The sequence below is a fragment of the Pithys albifrons genome, chromosome 3 (assembly GCF_047495875.1).
Source record: "Pithys albifrons albifrons isolate INPA30051 chromosome 3, PitAlb_v1, whole genome shotgun sequence".
Lineage (NCBI taxonomy): Eukaryota > Metazoa > Chordata > Aves > Passeriformes > Thamnophilidae > Pithys > Pithys albifrons.
This window is the reverse complement of record NC_092460.1, coordinates 30588599-30606265: the sequence shown is the minus strand read 5'-3', so window position 1 is coordinate 30606265 and position 17667 is coordinate 30588599. Positions and strand designations below refer to the sequence as shown.

The window sequence follows — 17667 nt, the reverse complement described above, 5'->3', positions numbered from 1 at the left end:
CTGCATTGTTACCCAGTTACCTGTGTGCTTGTTGTACCATATAACATAATTTTGAACCAAGAGCCTGCCTTTGAGCTGTGTCTCCAACACATTACTGGCTATATTAACACATCAGAAGCTCATCTGGACAGACACCAGCTAAGCAAGGCTAAGTTCTTCATTTCTTCTGCTACCCATGGTCTGTAGTAGTAAAACAGGTATATTGGAGAAAAGGCAGAGAGGGCACAGAATTATGCACACCTGAAAGAGATTTTCGGGACACCCCTCACAGTGCACTAGGTGCCAGCACAAATATGAACATGATCTGCAGTCCTACCTGCCCTGCTCCTTTGGGTGTTTTCTCTAGCTCTTTAGAATCATAGTGGAAAAATTAAATTGCTTGCAAAGGCCAGAAAGATTTGCTGTTCCTCACGACAATGAATGACAAGACATTATACCCATTAACCCTTGCACATTCAAGTCTCCACCAAGATTTACTGATCAGCTCTCTTCCATTCAAATAGAGACACATAGTCAGGGTCACATCCAAGTTGGTATCTACATCTAATTTAGTGAAGCATATCAAGATGATTTTGTCCTCTAGCACTGCTGTATTCCAGGTGCACAGGCTGGAAGCAAGCAATAGCAAAGGCATGTTTCTGCATGGTTGAGCTTTGCCCTTGTCAGTCCCACCATGGGCTGGGAGTCTCACCAGAAGCTGAAAACTGATGTCACCAGCTCTACCTGTTAAATTTTATCATCTTCCCTCTCGGCATAAGCCATCTGGGGAGTTACCAACAGCAGAGGACTGCCGTGAATTTGATCAGCACCAGGTGGGGACTGACATTTCCTTACAGCAGCAATAGCTTTGTGCCATGCAACTAATGCACTGCCAGTCACCCAGTCCATCTCATTCGCCTGCCTCCTACAGGAACCGAAAACTCCTTTGTGTGAGCTGACATTGATATGGTCAGACCATAGAAAAAAGGGTGCAAGAGATTCCTAGCCAGTGAGAGAGGTTTGTACAGAATCTGTAATACAAACCGACTTTGTGTCTTACTGCCTTGCCCTGCAGCACTATCCTGCCCAGCAAACATAGCTGGGAATTTGCATTGCAGGGAACACACAACCTCTGTCATCCAGACACTGCTGAGAGTGGTGCCTGCACTGGTGGTGGCTGGGGCTTCCAAGTTCTGGGAAACACTTTGGTGGGTGCCATGAGGAAAAATTAGTGTTTGGCTACTACAGCCAAACTCCAGTTACCTGTTGTGAGGGAAGAGAATGAGACCACTTTCTCCAAAGAGCAGGATGCCTTGGGAACTGCACTCTGATGGTGTAGGGAGAGGGCTTGACACAGCAGCTAGAGAGAGAAAAGAGTTATTGCAGTACAGACACAACTGATCAAGGGATAGGCCATGGTACTGCAGGTGTTTCAAACACAAAATTCTTGACATGCAGCTGAGAGACACCTCGCATCAGAACACACAATTTCCTTCCCAGAGTCCTACTTAAAAATCCCCTAACTTCCAGTTGTCCTAGACACAGTGGGCTTGCATTTTTCCTACCTCATAAGAGCTGACATGGCTACTCCAAGCTCATTTTTAATGAAACACCACTTCTATGTCAGCCTCCCCTTCATCTCCTGGGGGCTTTGGGTCAGTGTGAATCCCAATAGCTCTGCTTTGCAGGGGGTCACCCACCAACTTTGTAGCCACATGCCTTCTGCTCCTTGCATAAGAGGCACCTTCTTGTCTGCAAACAGTTCCCCTTTGAAAGCATAATCACTAAGGATCCCTAGCAAATCCATAATAGGTTGGGTATTAGTTAATACCAACACCTCAACTTTGATGGCTATGACAGAAATAACACTATCTCTTTAATAACTTGTATTAGCCCTGTAATTATCTGTACAGAGAAATAGAAGTGGCCAGTGGGGAGTCACTAGACCTGTGCCAAGCTGTAAAAGGCACTTTCAATAAGCCACGAAAACTGCAGCACTTAATTCCATGCCCCCCTCTTCCCTTTCATGTTCCAAGTTGCATTTGATGAGGAGATAACCCCTGATCGATCCTGCAAGCTGCTTCAGGAGCACAATAGCAATTCAGAGTTCAAGCTACCGAGAATTCAAAGCAGACTTTTAAGAGAGCAGGGTTGGTATGCAGCACTCAAGGGACACCTCACTGAGCTGGAAAGGCTGCATTCAGCCAGAAAAAGGGCAGCTTGAGTAGCCTTCTGCTTCTCCTTCAGGGGATGCAGGGGTCAGATTAGCTATTACAACATAGTCTCTAAAGGGGAACTTATATGTTTAAACCTTTGGTTTTGCCATCCCAAATTAAAAGATAATATACCTTGCTGCTGATACAGTGTCTGGAAGCTGAGCAGGACTGCTGTGGGTGGAAAGGAGGGAGGCAGCAATTTGGATCCCTGTGGTGCTAAACAGACAGGAGTGGAAAAAAACCCCTTCCAGTACTCACACCTGTACTGTGTCATGTGCTGGGCAATGAAATCACAAACACAACCACCTGTGAAAAGATGCCTGGTGAGCTCTGGGCCTTGATGCTTTTCATGGGGGTATCCTGTTTTTGGCACAACCAATCCCCCCCAGGCAACCACACTGGTCAGAGTTCAGGTGGCACCAGTCCTCAGACACAAAAGGGGCCTCCAGAGTCACCCTGTCCAAACTCTGATGGGGGAGAATGGTGGCATTTATTCCTGCACCAGCAGCTCCAACCTTTGATGCTGTTCCATGATATGCCAGCTTTCCCACAGAAGCCAACACAACCTTGCTCACTTCTTCCCCGTCATGAGGACTTGGTACCACCCCTGCTCATTCAGCAGTTCTTGTTTACTCTAAACCCCACAAACCTAAACTCTGTTGTTATATTTCCCTTATCTGACTTGTAGTCTGGCAACCTGTCCTTTCCCATACACAATCTTCATTTTTCTTTTCCATGAAGAATGTAAAATTGAAGCCATTTCACAAACATCTGTTACAGCAATGCTTTGAAAATGCTCAAGGCAGGACAGAGAACAGGGAGCTTCCCTAGCTACTGCTTGGTTGAAAAAAATCATTCATGCAAGTACATCCCAAGGAGATTAGTGACATTCTGGCCAGCAGCCTGCCCTAGGACAGGGCAAGTCTGGCCCTGTCCATGGTGGTAGGACCAGTAGAGAAGAGTTTGGCACTGAACAAACTCCTCTATTGCAGCCCATTGCCCGGTGAGACTGTGAGTGAGGATATCAGAAGGCTTGAGTGTGTCTAAGGGGAAGTGGTCACAGCATCAAGTCTGACAGAGTTCAAGTAGCATTTGGACAATACTCTCAGGCACATGGTGTGACTCTTGGGGATGGTCCTGTGCAGCTGGATTCGGTGATTGTTGTGATATTGTGTGATTATGTGAGATGAAGTGGGAGGTGGGAAGTGCCTTCTATCCAACCTCCTGGTAGCACTGCCCATGCCTGGAATCCCACCTCTGAAGGTCATCCCTGGTTTCAGCAGAGATGGTGGTCCTGCTGTTAGCAATGCCCAGGGCAGGTTTAGGCAAGGGACCAATCACGCTCCTCTCTCCTGTCACATCCATACTCTCACCTCTAAAAGACTGCTCCTGCCTTCGTTATCCTGAAGCTCCTTGTAAAGCCCTTGCTCAGAAAAGTGCTGACAGCGCTTTCAGTGCTGTTGCTTCCCTTTCTCCCCACCAGGACAGAAGGTAGGTTTGCGGGAGGACAGAACCAGCCTGCTGCCCAGCAGGAGCCAGGGCAGATGAGCTGTCACCTTGCACACCGCCAGCGAAGCCAGCGCACAACAGGCAGCCCCAACCCGCGGCAGGTTCACGCCCCTCACATCACGCTGCGGGTCTCGTTGTCGATGAGGGACAGCTCCACCTCCTGCAGGACAGGAGCCAGTGCCCCCACCTGGTCAGGATGGCTCCGCTTGTGACAGGCTCCAGTATGCACACGTGAATATGCACAGCAGCAAAGTGCAACCTTCCCTAATGTGCTCCAACATCCAATGCTGCAGGAAAATGCTGACCTGCACATCCCTACAGGGACTGGCTCTCTGACAAGCAAAGGGGACCCAATGAGCAAGGGCTACTTGAATAGTCCATCTAGCAGGAGTCACCTGCTCTTGCATTTCTGTTTCTGAAAGAGTCTCCTTTCCTTTTCCATTACTCTGTTCCTGTGGCTGTGAGCAGAAGACTCTGCCATTTGACCCTCAGACACCTTGCCCCAGCCACTAGCCACACACAGTGTCCCAGCATAGAAGTCTTCATCCCTGTGGGGATGGTAGATAGGTTGAACCTCATCCTCTGCAGAGGAAAAGGTGCACAAACGAGTGCATGAACCACATGCTTCCATAAACCTTTCTGAATTACAGGCACAAACTTCTTTCAAGTCGTACTGTTCCAATAATTCTATTCCCAAAACATCATAGTCGCATGTGGGTAATTATAAAGTGAGAATACCGACTGAAGTTAGCCACATGTCATTGGATATATACATGCCAAATTGAGGGCAGAGATCAGGAAGACTGAATGCTGATGTAAGCATATGGATACTTAGGAAGAGGACAACAGAGCTGGAACAGCCTAGCAGAGACAAGGAGACTGGATTGCTTCTATCAGTCTCATTATACTATGGCTGGGTGCCTGTTAGAAATCTTTACATCTTTCTGCCCAAAGACCAGTGCTGATTCAGATCAAAGAAGTTATGTAGGACATGCAAAACTCAAAAAATTCCATTCACTTCAATCCAGAGTCATATTGGTTTGCTTTTCCTTGATATTGGGAGAAAAATAGACCAGTTTTCCTTGGCAGCTTTGATGGGGCACTTGCAAGTGCTCAGCCTTCAGAGGAGCAAAGCAGGGACCCCTGAAGTTTGCTCAGATGTTGTCAAGCCCAGTTCACATTTAGAGATATAACTGTTTAACCACCAAGTACAGGCACATGGGCAGCCCTCAAGCAGCCTTTCTCGTGCTGCCTGCCAGAATACCTGAGCCCAGAAATGACCATGTATTTGGTCTTATGTCCCTTACTCCTTCCATTATGGGCAAACTGTAAGGCTACCACCATCCCAGTTGGTGTTTTGAGACACGACAGTGAGAGAAGGTTATTTTATGTTGGCTGATCTGCCATCTGATGGTCACAGGCAGTCATGGCCAGTTGGCTATAAACCAGTGTATCTATACAACATAAGGAATTGCATTTGAAAATATTAGGAAGTTAGAGACTTGTGCCACTTCCCTAACTCTGACACCCTCAAACTACCTTCAGAGGCTTTGCTTTTGCCTGTAGAAGCACTCAGAGCAAGCAGGTGCTAATTCGGGTGTTAATGCTTCTTGGTGGGCAGGACCCTCGCAGCTCACTGCTGGGTATTAGCCCAGGGCTATGCCAAGGGGAAGCCGATGGCTCTCCAGCAGCCAGCCGGGAAGGAAACAACGGTGGTACACCTTGTACAAGGGGAACACAAGGGCACACAGGAATCTCACAAAGCAAGCACAGGCATAACCAGAACACAGACTCAGGCATAAGTTCAGGGGCAATTAATCAAAGCCTAGGACAAGAATTAACCCAATTGTGTTACTTTGATAAGAAGCAAAGGCATAATTGAGGCGACACTGAGTCTGCAACCCTGCAGTGTGGTCCTGCCCTGGGATCTGGGGCTGGCCTTCAGTAACAGGACTTTTAGCCAGGCTTGATTTCACATTAGCAGCAATGCAGACGGTTCCCCAACCTCCAGCTGGAAAAACTGGACTTTCTTTTAAAGAGATAAATAGGTTTCCTGTTTCATCTGTTATCCATCAAGCTACTGTTCATTCTTGGGAAGCACAGAGCTGACAGGAGAGGTGCCAGCAGATTTCATGGCAGCCACCTCGGTACAGGGAAAAGGATAATTTATCCTTGACCTTGGGACTCACAGAGTCCCCATGCCATTTTTGACCTTGAAACATCAAGCTCAGCCCTTGTTACTTGCAATCTGGAATCCTGAAAGGTATATGAAAAGCCTTAAAAGCAATGGGAACTGATTGCCAAGTCATTTTGGCCCCATAAATCCTCTTTTCTAATTTTTTATCAGTGCATTTAAGGAGATGAGCAGAAGCCTCGATCTGAGAGCATTGTGATGTTCTTAGGCAGCTTCATGTAGTTTGAATTAACACTAGACAAGCATATGCCCACTATGGTTTTTCTCAGCTCCAGTAGAGTCAAGACATCATTAAGTATTTCTTTTAGCAATTAGGGGACATAGAGCCACTATCAGAGCAGTTACCCAATAAATAGATGAGCAGTAGATTCCATCTTTAGCAAACCAGATCTTTAGCAAAGGTGTTTCCTGTCCTCTAGGGATGCAGCAAATGCTCTAGGGTGCACGGTGGGACAGTTTTGCTCTCAATGAGAGACATGCACTGGGTCCATTGATCTGGTACTTGGCATTGTGAGAAATACTCACAGCAGTGGAAACTTGTCTGAGTTTCATCTGTCAGTGTTTCTTATCACCACGTCTCACAGCACAGCACAAAGCACAGCAGTGACCAGGTTTTGAGATCTTTGCAATTAGGGCTGGTGAAAGGTCTGCCTGAACTATTGCCTAACCAGGACAAAACCCAGACCTGAAGCAGCTGCCCTTTCTCTCCAGACTACATTCCGTTGAGAGTCCAAGAAACCCCAGTACTCAAACAAGAGCTTTGAAACCTATTTATCACCTATTTGTAGCAGATTTATAGGGGTTTGGTTTGTTTTTTTTTAACCCCTCCCCTCAATCTCTTCTCTAACCTCCATGGGATTACACCCCTTCAGGAAAGTCCAGCTGGTATGAATTACCACCACACTATTTAACCCATGAAGCCTTTGGAGATGGCAAGTCCAGACAGCCTGGCAGGCACACTCTTTATTATGGCTGTCTGTCCCTGAAGTGTGGCCCCAAGCATTTTGCATCAAGATATCAAGGGTTCAAAGTGATCCTTTGCTTCAATGCTTTCTAGTAAATTAAGATTTATTTTTCCTTCCCACTCAGGGAAGCCCTTACTTTCATTTTGTAATCACTTGCAGCCCTAAGTAACAGACCCACTAATGGCACAGCTCAGCCTTAATCCCCAAGAGGCTATTTACTGGAAATGCAAAGTTCCCATACTTCCCAGCAAAGTCTGGCACCACGATTGCCTGGCAATGCAAATGCTGCAGTAATGGGGACATAGGAACAGCACTTGCAGCATAACAGTGGAGAGGAAAAGCACAACTGGTTTTACACAGATTAGAGAAACAAGGAGGTGCCTCATTATCAAGGTTAATCTTGCACATTGAAATTTTTATACCTAGGCAACTTTCTCATTATTCAACATTAGTCCTCAAAAATGATACTTGAATTGAGCAAGAAACAGATGTGAAGATGACTGGTCTGCAATTACACTGTAATGAATTATAAAAGGGCTGGCAAAGAGGACGCTTTTATCATTGTCCCTGCCCATTAAGAGGTCTTTAGCATGGCCTGTGAAACTGGTCTTGCATTAGAAGTACAGAAGCCAACGTGACTGTTAGGAGTGATAGTTGCCAGGGCTGTTTTTACCAGGAAGCTGCAGCACTTCTCCTCCTGCCTCAGAAATACTTCTCTTGATGCTTGTTTAGGTTTGCATCTTGTTTTCAAAGACAAAACCATATAGAAGTAGTGATTTAGGCACTTAGAAGAACTATGGTAGTATGGAAATTTCCACACCTTGATCTCTGCTCTAGAGCTGTCCACACCACACAGAGCTTCCCAGGCTTTGCAGAGAAACGTGCAGACACACAACAGGAGCAGGCAGGGTGCTGGGGTGCACTTCAGAGCTGTGGCTCTGCAATGACACTTCCCATGGACCTGACTGTGGCAGAGCACTGGCCTCAGCATCACAAGGGCCATTCTCACCCTTAACTAAGAGCACACACCTGGCCATGGGAGCAACCTGAGTCCTAAGGAAACTCATTCGTGAGTGAGGAGGTGAGGATGGCTTACTGCTCCAGGTGGCCATGCAGTGGGCAGTAGTAACAGCCTCATCTTCATGGACCAGACCTGGAAAGCTGGGCAAGAAGGGCTTTTAGTCCAACTTCCATTCCTGAGTGATCAGCATTCAATGACTTGAAGATGAAGGAAAGATGGCTTCCGCCTCTTCCTCCCCCTTCCCAGAGAGGAGGGCAGCACACTGCAACACAAACCTGCCAGGCTGCCCTCCAGGCTCCAGCTGTCTCCCAACAACTAATCTCAGCTGCAGAGTATACTCTGGGCTCTTCAGGTCAATGGGACAAACTCCACACTTCAGGCCTATAATAGAAGACGTGAAAAAAGTGTGAAACAAGTCAGAGAGAGAAGACCCATATGCTCAAATGTATCACCTCTGGCTATTCTGACAGGTAGTGAATTAATGGGACAAATCCCAGGTGCCATAGTTTTCCTGAGCTCCAAGGTGAAGGCAATTATATTGCCTTTCTTTTTTTTTTTTTTTTAATAAAAGTTGATGTGTGCAAAGCTGAGGTCTCCTGTGAGGTGCTTTCATGATGTGTGTGCACAGCCATAAAAAGCAAATTTAGATTTTCTCCAGTAGCCTAATTATTCTTAACGAAATCAACTGGGACTTTCAAAATTAAGTAACAACACAACAGGTTGTAATGATACTACTACTAGACTACTCAAAGTTTATTTTTAAAAGCTTCCATACCTTAAGTGCCCTGGGACACTTAAACTGTGCCAGTAACGTCATCATAAAAGATGTTGTCTCTAGCCCTTCGCTCAGTCTGTAATTTGGTCTCAAACACACCAGAGACACAGCTTTCTTACATTTCTTCTGGCACCAGTTGTGGCTTAGGAATGTGGACAATGAGCACAGGGACAGTTTGACTTGGGGATGGTTGGGTTTGATTAAGTCTTAGATACTTCATTGAACTGGACAGTTTGAGATAAATCCATGGTGATCCTATTTGTGTTTTCTAGGGAAAAGCTCACCAGTCCTCACCCAGCAGGGAGTGATGTGCAGTGGCAGGCCTGCCAGACCCCATGCTAGGTGGAGGAGGAAGGGGTGTGCTGCTCCTCTGAGCCAGCTCCAAAACACAACCATCACAGCGAAGATCACACAGGAGGAGCCATCTCAAATGCCTGGGACTAAAAGAAAAGGAATTGACTGCAACTTCTCATATCAGCTGGAAGTCTGCTGCTCCAGACTGGGTAGCTGTGGGAGAGGGGTAGCATCAGGCCTCTGTTCCTGTTGTTGAGAAGAGGACAAGAGCTCTTCCTCCATTCCTTTCAGGTGGCTTGTGTCTGCACCAGCTAAAAATCACTCTGTTAATCACTCCTGTCCAACGTGTTTCTCTGCCTCTCCCAAGCCAATGCTGGGATAAGAGCTCAGTTCCCAGCCATGCAAACATAAGCAAGATAATGCTCATGATGTAGGAGGTACTCACACTGTGCTTGTCCTGGTAAGAGCCTGGAACAATTCACTGGAGTCACCAGGAGACTGAGACTGGATCCAAAATGACACCACTGCACCTCTCTAACTTTGGGTCTGATGTCCTCTGTGTAGGCTTGAAGGTGTTGCTACTTGATTAAGGTTTACTGGCATTAGGAAGCCCACCAATTTCTCACACCACCTTATGTGCCAGTGCACTGAGGAGCCCACACCTTCCTCCTCTACCCAGACGGCCAACCACCCCAAGACCTCAGCAGTAACAAGTGAGACTCATCCCACAAGTTCCTTGTGGGGGATCCTTGCACAACTCCTGCAGCACTCCAGGCTGTAGAGAGAGCTCAGCTACTTGCTGCCCTGTTCAGCCCAACCTCCATCTCCCTCTCTCTTTCCCTTTTTTAATAGAATTTTATCATATTCCCAGTTCACACTCTGGCCTCAAAGCACTTGATTACTGCAAAGCTCAGGCACAATTTTCTAAGCCACTGACCTGGACCAAGCTCTCCCTAGTCCTTGGTGCTGACTAACTTTTCCAAGAGACTGTGGTGATTATTGCTATAGCAGCAAGTCCACTAGTGAAGTAGAAAATAAATAGACTTTATCAGGGTGATAAATGATGGAGAAAACACCATTCCCTTAGGTGGTGAGAGAAATAACATTAGCAACAGCAGAAGGACCAGCATCATATCAGAGCAGGGTGGGAGTGATGGCAGTTAGTTGGTTATCCCCTTTCTGGCTGCAGTACATCTGATGTTTTTAGCACTGGCTTCATTACCAGTGCTCTGAAGATCACCACTCTTCTTTCCAGCTCCACCCACTTCACAGGCTGCCTTGTGCTTGCTTCCCTCTTTTACCTAAAAAAATCCGTAGGACATAAATTTTCACATGAATGTGGGAGCAGGCCAGACAGGGATTTATAAATACATTAGCCACTGCAGGAGGATGTGCAAGAAGGATTTGAGATCATGCTGCCAGCCATTGCTCTCCTAGACACTACTCTGGCCTGGTGCCCTAGAGAAACCAGGGAGCAAACACAGTGGGACCAAGCTATTTCTCTTTCTTAAGCAACCAAGGGACCACATGGCAGCTCAGAAGGCTGCACAGGGAACAGCTCACTTGCTACAGGAGCCAAGGAGAGGGCTGTGGTGAGGAACACCTGGATGAAGAGGGAATGAAACGCTTCCAGTACCACCAGAGCTAGAGCAAGGGCAGCCCAAAAATCACTCATCAGCGGCAAGCACAACCAAACATGACTTGTGAAAACCAAGTGGTTACAATCACTTGTTTGGTACCTCAAAAGAACAGATGATACCAGTGCTCCCTGCTGTAGCCCCCACCCTGGGGCACATCTCCCCACAGACCATGCACAGGACTCACTACATAGAGCAAGAAGGGACACCAGCAGCAAGAGCCCTGCTCTCACCACAGTCCAGAAAAGTACCCAGTGCTGGAGTCCAGCCTATGCTCTGCTCCACACAGGACAAACAACTTTGGTCCCAGCTAACCAGCCCCCTTAGTAGATGAGGAGTCAATCAATATTAGCAGGTAAGGCTGCAGGGCTGCAACACAGGTGGGTTTGGATGCTCTCCATCCATGTCTCGCTGCAGGTTTCCAGCTCCTTGGGCTGTCCTGTTTGTAGTTTGCTGCCTGCTTCCCTGGAAAGCAGCAGGAAAAAATGTCCCCCCTCACCATTGCCATGAGCTCAGAACTGCCTCAGGTCTTGCAGAGGAGGGTTAGCACAGCCAAAGGCAAGTCCTGCAGAGTTCCTCGCCCTGTGGTCTCTGTTTGCCCAGGCTGGCCAGGAGGGGCACATTTATAAGGCACAATGTTGTGTTTGCCTCTTCCTTCCCAGAGGACACCAAGAGAGCTGGATGCCTCCAGCAGCTTTTTATCTGTGAAGCAATACATGGGGTTTACAGAGAGACTCAGGTAGCTGCCATAAAGATGAAATTATTCGACCTTTTTTGACAGGAGAGCTGTCATCCCCATGCTGCAAGAGCAACTAAAGCATGGGGCTGCCTTTCCTTTTTGGACCAGGAACCACAGAGGCCTCCTGGTGCTGCAATCCCTCCAGGCACACAAAGGGCCCTGGAGAAGAGGAGCCATCCCCACCCCACCTCAGGAGCCATTGAGCAGCCAGGGGTCTGCACAAGCACTGTCCAGCCTGTCTCCACTGCCCATCCATGATGTATTCCTTGTTCTGCTGAGAGGGCGAGATCTGCACACTGATCCACAGGGCAGCATCCAGGCTATGACCTGGATGTACATCTCATTTCTCCACCAGTACTAATGAGGACCTGGGTAGGTGGGCGCTGGGTAGAAGCTCCATTAAGAAACTGCACTGTTGGGATCTGGGAGAACTTCAGGTTGTATGGCCTGACTTCAGAGTGAGCATGCAACTCTCCTTCATGCTACATTTTGGACACCCCAGGATGACAGGAGACACTATGTCATGTGTTCAGGGCTTTGGATTCTCTTTCAGGTCCATTTTTAATAGGGGTGTTCATAACCATCAGGATTCCCTGAGTGACCTCAAACCCTAGAAGCATGAAGGAGCATCTGGGAATGTCTGCCAGGCAGAAAGGATTTACAACAAAATTAGTTTCTTTTAAATTTCTATTTTTTTTCTCTTCACACTCTGCAGACTTGACACATTCCTGACAGAGGCATAAAGCCTGACATGAAGAGCTTATGTCAGTGTAACGTGCCCAGTCATCAAGACCATGTAAGCACCAGCCCACATCTTTTCTCAGGTTTCAAAAGCTGCCCGATCCAATGTTTTTATATGCCCACACTCAAACACATGTGCTGCACAGTTGCTCCTACATGACCAATAACCAAGACTCCAGGGGCAGTAAAATATAAGTCAAGTGGAGGAAGAAACCCTGGCCTTTCCAATTCCAGAAGAACTTGTTCATGGTTGGTCCTAAAGGAAGAGAACAAAACCAGGGACAACACTCACTTTTCTTGCTGTTTATATAAAATAGACATTTACATACATTTTCTTTTGCAAAGACTTAGAGCATAACTCCTTTATGTGAAATCTAGCCATAAATCCCACGGTGAAAAAAACAAAGACTTTGAAAATTCCTGTATCACTGACATACATCCAGCTGCTGCTAAGTGTGAATTTGTTTTTAAAAGATTTCTATTCCATGGGCTGCTTTCTTTTCTTTGTTTTCCTTTTTTTTTTAAGATATGCACATTTAATTAAAAAAATAGATACAGAAATAAGAACCATATGAACAACAGGCAATGCAAACAACTCCTGCATGAGAGGAACACAGAGTGTGACATCCACTTCAGGCAGAGATTTCTACAGTAATACAGTGGTAGAAGCCATAACTTTTACAGAGTTATTTTCCAGAAGAAAAAAATTTTAGCAAGTTAGTAGAAACATGGCAATGAACTTTTGCACAAAGTTATCAAGGTTACCTGAAGCAATTTTGCCACATTAGAACACTAGTGAATGCCAAGCGCTTTTTTTCTTTTCTTTTTTTTTTCTTTTTTTTCCTTTTTTTTTTTTTGCTGCTGGGTTTAAATGCAAATGAAAGCAAAATGGTGCATTTTGAAATTGCTACAAGAGACTGAAGGTTGGGGAAAAAACTCTCTAAGGGCTAATTTTTTCCAAAGATTGTTCATAATTGCATATATGAAAGATAGAAATTGAGCACTTGGTCAACTTAATCACATAAAGATTGAGGAGATTTAAGCATACACCAACTGTTTCACTGAGTTGGAGGACAAGTGGGGCAAAAGACCATATAATGATATTCTGAACTGCCTAATTATTAAATTAAAATGACAATTATCTTCTTTCACCAGATATTGTACACCATATCTGGCCTGGTTTCTGTAACTGCTGAGGAGCTTTCACCCTTTTTAGATCATTTTAGGGGCATCCAGCCTCCTCTGATAGTTAGGCTTTTTATTTTGAATTTTTTGTTCTTTCACTTACACTTCTTTCCACCCACATGCATGCACAGCCTCCCGTCCTCATCAAGATCTCTGGAATGAAGGCCATTTGCACTGCTGCATTCACTTACTGTTTGGCCAAAACAAATTGCCTGTACATTTGTTGGAAAATCTAGTCCAAGGATTCTATGGTAGAGAGAAAATACCCTCCACTGCATCATTTATCCCGGGGGACAGAAAAGGGATGGAAGCGAAGAAGGTTGGAATTTAAATGAGAAATAAAATAAAACAAAATCTATCAGTTGCAAATATTATTCATAGGGTAAGAAAAAAGCAACACAATTATTATGTTTCTCATTTAGGATTAAAATGCACAGTGAGTACATGAGAGTCCTGTCTAACCAGCTTTCCATTAATTCTCTGCTTTAATATTGGTGAGCACTGAGGTTTAGCCAATGCAACTCGCATAGAGCATGAACTCTCCCCCACCAGGCAGCCATTTATTAATTTGCAATCTCTGCTAACCATGCTGAGCACTGGACTTGGCAGAAAACAAGGTATTTATAACTCATTATTTTAGAAGCTGTGCAATGCTAGAAGAGGACATTTCCTATGATTAATTAAGATAACATACAGTTTATCACAAGGTAAGTCGCTCCATTTATCTTTCACAACAGCATTCCATTTTGGTGGAGGTAACCCATTTCATATCATACTCCATTCTTCTTCTTCCCCTGTAATAAACCTTTCACATGATTAATGCCCTGAACAAACACAGCATTTCAGCACAGGCACCAACAAAACAGGGAGTCAGCTCAGAACTTCACAAGGGTTTAACTGCTTTGGTAGCTCACGGTCTGTGCCATTCTCCAAATATGCTGCCAGTTTGCAGACTGTCATCCTGCATAGATGGGGTATAAAGTGCTGGTTCAGGAAAGCGGGGTTCATTAGTGAGCCCTCCTCCCTCCATAACTATCACAAACCCAGCTCCAAAACATGGAGAACCATCCCTTCGGCATATAAATGTAAACTGGTTCAACTGGAATTAAAGTCTGTGGATAAGTTATCTGCCTAATTCAGGCAAGAGGATGAACACATGCCATGCCTTCCAACCAAACCACCTCCCTTACTGGGAGCATGCTCTCATTTTTCATTATTATTCTGCAAGTAAGACAGTGTTGCACAAATGGTAATCCTTCTCCAAGATCTGGGAGAAGAGCACCCAAAGCTACTTCTACACATGTACCAGTTTTAAGAGGTCAAGATGGCTTTGATCAGGTTTTATACGACAAGAAGTAGACAACAATTTCTACCAGGTCTCTCAGGAAAGACAAACTAATATTTAAGGTGAAGTTAAACCCATAAAACTAAGTCTTCCTTCTCACAAAACATTGCTATAAAAAATACAACTTCTGTATGTGAAAAAATATGTTTCATTGGCCACAAATTAAAGCCATCCACTGAAGTGAGGCTTGTAGAATATATAGTATTTATTTAATATATCTTTATGAGGCAAAGTTTATAGTTGATACACGTTTTTAAAGGAGATGCATCTCTGCTTACCACCCCATTCCCCAGGCTTTGGCTGGCTGCTGGAGGACTCTGCAGATGCCTCCTCCATGGGGGCTTTGCACGGTACCGCTGTTGGGGCTGCCCCAAACACTGCTCTGCCAGCCCCAAACTCACTGCTGTGAGGTGGAACTGTAGGCAGCCGGCCAACCTGGGATCACAGGGCTCTGGGGAAGCTGCAGGCTCACCTTGGGGAGAGGCAGAAAGCTTTATGGTGCAGGTATCTCTGAACATCCCAGTAATAAACCCACTACAACCTTGCAATGCATAACCCCATCTCCTCCTGGCCATCCTGGCAGCCTAGGGCTGTGCAAAGCTATTCTGTGCATGACATCCAGCGGAGCACCTGCGCTGGGGACCTGCAGAAATGTCAGTTCAGCAAGTCCATGGCCATAAAAATCGGGTGAAAAGACAAAGAAGGGTTGCTGACCCAGTCCCAGGAGCTCAAATCTGCCCTTGGCCATGCAAAGCAAAGTAGGCTGCTTGGGCTGGGATGGAAGAGAAAATTCACCAGCAAAGGACTTGCTTATTCTGGTCACAACTGATCTCCTGGGAAGCTGGTTTGGTGGGAGAGAGCCCAGAAATACATATTATTGCCTCTTCCCCCCCCCCCAGTGGTCTCTCCCTCCCACCTCCTCCCAGCTGTAGGCCCTGGCTGGTCTCCTTGGCTCTAGCAGGTCCACAAGCCCCAGCAGGGCAGACATCTGCACCAGTCTAGATGCCCTCTGATCTTCAAACACCGTTGGAGTCACATCAACAGTTTGTCAGTAATTTGACCACCAGCAGCAGCTAGACACCAAGCTGTTAACATTAAACCAGTGAAGCCACCAGCACATGGCTTTCCATGACACTCAGTGAATCTGGGGCTTGCTGAGGTGCCAAGGCTAGCACCTATTAACTCCGGGCACCACATGGGTACCTGCCACACAGGCTTTTCCTGACAGATATGTTTTAAGGTATCATATACCTTATCTGAACTGTCCTTTACTAATAATGCCAAACCCTAGGCTGCTGTTCTACAGGGACTGGCCACAGTCAAGCTCAAATAAAACAACTTTTATAGCAGTTTCTTGCCGCAAGAGAAACAAACTGATGACCTACCCTGATGTCCAAATGCCAAGGCACCAAGCACAATCCCACTAACGCTCTCTGTGAACTGGTACAAACCCTGGTGGAAGCAGCAGAAGTGCTCTTATTGCAGGGACAGTGTGGTCCAATGTGCTCTGCAGCCATTTATCTTAGAATCATTACAGGAAATTATTTGAGCACGCCTCGGTGGTGCTGCATTTTAAAACTTCATACAATACAAGTCACAATGCCCAACCATTTGGCCAGCTATGAAGGATATTGCCCAATTTATATAAAACAGAGAAAATATATTAATTATATGACTATTATAAGTTAAATAAATAAAGCTCAAAAATAAAAGCCCTGATTCTGAAAAGAATTTTGTTTTCCCACTTCAGTATTTAAAAATATAGATTTATGACTGATCAGCTATAGGTCATTTTCTACATCTCTTGGGTGAGGGGGGGAGAACACTTTGACAACGTGTTTTGTCAGTGCTATCACCATGATAAACGGGCTTTGTCCCTGCACAGCCATAGAAGAGCCTCCTTAGTACCTTGCCAGGCTAGGAAATCTTCCCTAATCTCTCTGTGGCTTTACCTCCTATATTTATCAGATAGGTTGTTTGTTTTTCATGCTGGGGACTGAGCAAGAGGACAAGTAATCCTAGAGCTTCCCACTGCCTTTGGATGCTTCACTTTTTTTCACAGTAATAACTATTTGGCCTGGAGGGAGAGGGCAAAGGGTAAATCCATATGATATTTGACGAAACTGACATTGTGAACCTGAATTACTGCAAAACTACTATCTAATGAGTAAAACATTCAGGTTAGATTTCCCCTCAAAGGATCATTTGTCCTACTTGTAGAATCATCCTTCCAGGGTGATATTTAATAGTTTCCCCTTTCTTTAGAACATTTCTCAAGTCACATTTAAAGCTGTAAAAGTGGCCACAGTTTTCTCAGCATTAACCCCTTAGAACCTTTTTATGTGACCATTATGACCATCTTCCTTGTCTGCAGCAGGACCTGGCAGCACTTGCAATGAAGCCCATCAGGGGTACCCTACATGGACATGGTGAGACTGTGCTGGGTAACAGCAGGTGCTACTTCACCCCTGCTGCAATGGATGAGTGCTTGGCCTCCATGGTTTCCCCAGTAACAACCAAGATATTGAAGGTACATGTCCCACCCACACTCCTGGTGTGATTAAAATGGTTCAGACTAAACATAGATCTTGATTAAAGGAAGATTTTCATTAATTCTCCAGCATGTCCCACAGGAGTTGAACATCTCCTGTACCTTTGGTGAAACATAAGCATGCACTCAAAATTGGCCTTCCATAATTCAGAGTCCTATCAAAGTTCCTTCAGTATCACTTCGAGCAACAGACTTCCACCATAACCTTCTCCAAAGGGCATGAGTGTCTTTCCACTGGTGACTGAATGCTATGTCTGGTCTTTCTCCTGGACTTCCTGAAACCGTTTCTCCAAGCGATCCAATTTTGCCAGATTCTCCTTCAGCAACCTGCTGTTTGGAACCAGCTGTAAGGCTTTCTCGTAGTAGTCACGGGCGGTGATGTAGCTTCCCTACAAAGAAAATGCGTGGCAGTTCTCATTCACATTCCCTCACATAGAAAGTTCATTTCTAGGGAAAGGTGAAGACCATAATACAGGGATAAGAGAGTTCATAAAACTTGGCACTTTAGGTTATGAG

At 45.6% G+C, this 17667-nt stretch overlaps 2 protein-coding genes across 2 annotated transcripts in view; both read right to left on the bottom strand.

Annotated features, from left to right (window-relative positions):
- The window catches only part of OVCH1 (ovochymase 1), a 31832-nt gene extending 16896 nt beyond the window's left edge, over positions 1–14936 (bottom strand). The window contains 4 exon segments of the mRNA XM_071550059.1: positions 478–535; positions 538–608; positions 1243–1339; positions 14879–14936. Of these exon segments, the coding sequence (XP_071406160.1) occupies positions 478–535; positions 538–608; positions 1243–1339; positions 14879–14936 (284 nt within the window).
- The window catches only part of TMTC1 (transmembrane O-mannosyltransferase targeting cadherins 1), a 146881-nt gene continuing 141574 nt past the window's right edge, over positions 12361–17667 (bottom strand). The window contains exon 20 of the mRNA XM_071551208.1: positions 12361–17540. Within this exon, the coding sequence (XP_071407309.1) occupies positions 17400–17540 (141 nt within the window). The 3' untranslated portion in view covers positions 12361–17399. The remainder of the gene's footprint in view (positions 17541–17667) is intronic.